Source organism: Pinus tabuliformis, chromosome 4_2 (assembly GCF_031772625.1).
Source record: "Pinus tabuliformis cultivar Carrire ecotype Pingquan chromosome 4_2, CPIR1, whole genome shotgun sequence".
NCBI lineage: Eukaryota > Viridiplantae > Streptophyta > Pinopsida > Pinales > Pinaceae > Pinus > Pinus tabuliformis.
This window is the reverse complement of record NC_142304.1, coordinates 1,105,477,997-1,105,481,247: the sequence shown is the minus strand read 5'-3', so window position 1 is coordinate 1,105,481,247 and position 3,251 is coordinate 1,105,477,997. Positions and strand designations below refer to the sequence as shown.

Here is a 3,251-nt window from a genome sequence, read left to right as displayed (position 1 = left end):
CAAGTCAGTTAAAATGGGGAGTTTCTAAACCTTTAGTCTATTTCTTGAGCATTAATTTTGTTAGAAAATGGCTAAGATGCTTTTATACAGATTTCACTTTGAAACAAGAAAGTTTGGAGCAGACGAAGACTTCTCATTTAGCATATTATCTATCATCATTGATATTCACCCTCTACATTTTGAGAAACTCATTTCTTAAAACTCTGCAAGACAAAAAGAAATTAATCTCAACATAAGATGGCCTGTACATATGCTTATTTTCTTTTATCACTTTGTTGAGACATTTGTGTAAGTAATCTTGTTGGGGTTGGTTCTTTAAATTTGAACTTTTCTTTCAGCTTTCGCTTTCTTCATTTTTACATTTTTTAGAGTTTGTTAATTTCTTCTTACTTTAGTTTAGGAATTATTTTCCTTTTGATTTCAATTTTGTTTTGATTTTGGTGACTCTGCCGCGATTTATGTGAAAGGCCTTTTCCTCACCCGATAGCGATTGACATACATGGGAAATATTTTAACTTTATCTACCTTTGTGAATTTCATTTATCATTAAAGACACAATTTATGGAACCATAAAACCATGTTGTTTTAAATATTTTTCATGAAGGAACACACATCCTAACTAAGTAATTGAATTTATGTTTTCAAGAAAAAAATTGATCTGAGTTTAACTCAATGAATCCCTCTCCCCCTCCACATAAAATTTTCTGATTGATAGTTGCAGGAAAAGAATTAGGAGTCAACATTATGAAAGTATTATGTTCATTAAACGTAAATCTTTCTTACCATCCCACCTCTTTCACTCAAATACATTATAAACTAAAAGCTTGCAAATGCGCTTATTAAAAGGTTGATTAAAAGAGTAAGCGTGGGAAATGCAAGTAAACCCGCCGGGGTTATTAACGCTCTCTGACAGCGGGACTAGACTTGTATGGCATAAAAGACAAATTCGCCGGAGTACTATTTAGGCTTGCTGGTAGCGAAGCGAAGTTAGAGACCAATCATAAAATGGATATATGCTTTATAAAAAAAACTCTTAACTGTGTCTTCTTCTGTTTATCATATGAGGTAGTTTTAAAAATAACTTTTCCCAAATTTGGATTTATAATTTTTACTCAAGTCTTCTTTGACTACTTATCTTTATAGACTCATATTACTTAATCTATTTATGTGGGACCTATGGAAATGTTTTACTGTTAGACAATTTCGTGATTTCCATTATTTTTAACATTTGGATAAATTAAAGTTCATTATATTTAACTAGAGATAACTAGTTCTTCCCAATGTGTCACCATTGTTGTGGGGAAAACCCAACACCCCCCATTTTTCATTTATTTTCTTCAAATAATGGGGACCCTTTCCTTTAATTTTTGGCTAAACACTTTTTATGATTTTAATTTAAGATAATTTTCTTACAATTTTACCATCTTTTTATTTTCATCGAATTTATATTTTGATTATTCCATGGAAATTTGACTTTTCACTAGCTTTCCCTTGATATTTATTTCACCTCATTTGGTCAACCAATTTGTAAATGACACACGTTTGAAGTTTGATCGTTTTTTGTTGTGAGGGTTAAAAAATGTATAAAATGTATAATATTTCAATCACTGTAATTAAAATAGTAATCCGTTGTAAATATTGACTCTTAGTTAAGCTTTACTAATTTTTACATTTTTCACTAACGGTCCTACAAAATGACCCAGCCAAATTAGATAATGGTTGAAAAACACATTTTAGGATCTCGGTAACTTACTCCAATTTTTTATTTTAAAATAAATTGTCAAACCCGAAATCTCAAAATTGCAAAGTGGTTGTAGTTCATTTTATAGGATTTTAATTCCACATGGGCCCACTTCACATCGCATTCTTCCTTCCAAAATCCCAAAATATAAATTCCGATTTTTAAAAATCATCGATATTCCAATATCGCATATTGGCATATCAGCGATTTTGATTATGCGTGCATTTTTACGAAACTTTGAAATGCCGATCTCCGAATTTAATTTTTATACGGTGCCTATTATTTTTAACCTAAGGTTAACTCGCCTCCTTATAACTCCTGCTTCTCCTCCCTACATCATCATGACCTCACACTCCACCTCCTTATCACTCCACCTCACACTTGCCTCATTCTCCCTCCTCCATTAGCCCTCATCCTCACGTATATAGGTTAATTGGTATATGAGGTGAGTTGTATCCTGATATTTCTTTTGGTTATGTTTTTAATATATTTGTGTTATATTAATATTATAATTATAATATTAAATTACAATTTAATATAATATAATTATAATATTAATATAATAATATTTTAATTAATAAATAAATTTTGTTTTTAATTAATTTAGTTATGTTAATATTAATAACATAATTATAATTAGGCAATGGCTCTAGGGTTTGGAGGGTTGACAGCCCTAATGCCTTCTTTTTCTTCCTCTTACAGATTGCATCAGAGCGGAAACGCGCTACAATGGGTTTTGGAGTATCTGGTAGCTCCCTCCCCTGCAGATCTGCCATTCAAAACATATCTGGTCCACGCTCTCTCCATTGCAACCAACGTTTTGCGCTTTGCAGACCCTGGTGCGGCGGATGTCTTGCCGACTGGGGAACTAGATCTGAAGAGAATCGGGACCAAAACCCTGGATCTTGCCAAAGGATTATGCCATAGTAGATCCATTCGCGAGTTTGAATCAGAGATGGTGATGGGCGACGCCAGAAACGTCCTGTGCGAAGCCGGGGACAGGCATGGCATCGATATCTTCACGGTGGGCAGCCATGGCTACGGAGAAATCAAACGATCCGACATAGATCAATCAAATCGGGTTCTCAATAGATAGATCAGCCTAGATCTTGCAGATCTGACACCCCAAATGGAAAATCGCCATGGCAGATCTACTCTAGGAAGTACAAGAAGCCCTGACACTGGGTCTAGGTACTTCTTTGACTCCTTTCAGATCCAGATTTCTCAGCCTACAGGCAGAACCATCCTACAATGGGTCAGTCCTTCAGTTCTGGTGCTGGATCTCAAACTAGATCTAGAACGGAGGATTGGGATCCCTTCAGGCCTTCAGAGACTTCTCTTTCAAAGTAAACAACTTGAAGACCTTCTTCCCCTCTCTTCTTACAGCATTACCAGGAACAACTCTTTAGTGGTAACCCTTCGCTTGAGAGGAGGTGCAGCGGGACAGCCATCCTCTGCTTGTCCCTTCTCATACAAAGATGCAGTACACTCTGAGAACCCCAAACCCTCG

The 3,251-nt window shown here is 35.2% G+C and overlaps 1 protein-coding gene across 1 annotated transcript; it reads left to right on the top strand.

Moving 5' to 3' along the window:
- The first annotated feature begins 2,384 nt into the window (after positions 1-2,384).
- Positions 2,385-2,837, top strand: LOC149173537 (uncharacterized). Its single transcript, XM_089426729.1, has one exon. The coding sequence runs from the start codon at positions 2,385-2,387 to the stop codon at positions 2,835-2,837; it is 453 nt and encodes a 150-aa protein (XP_089282855.1).
- Positions 2,838-3,251: the final 414 nt, after the last annotated feature.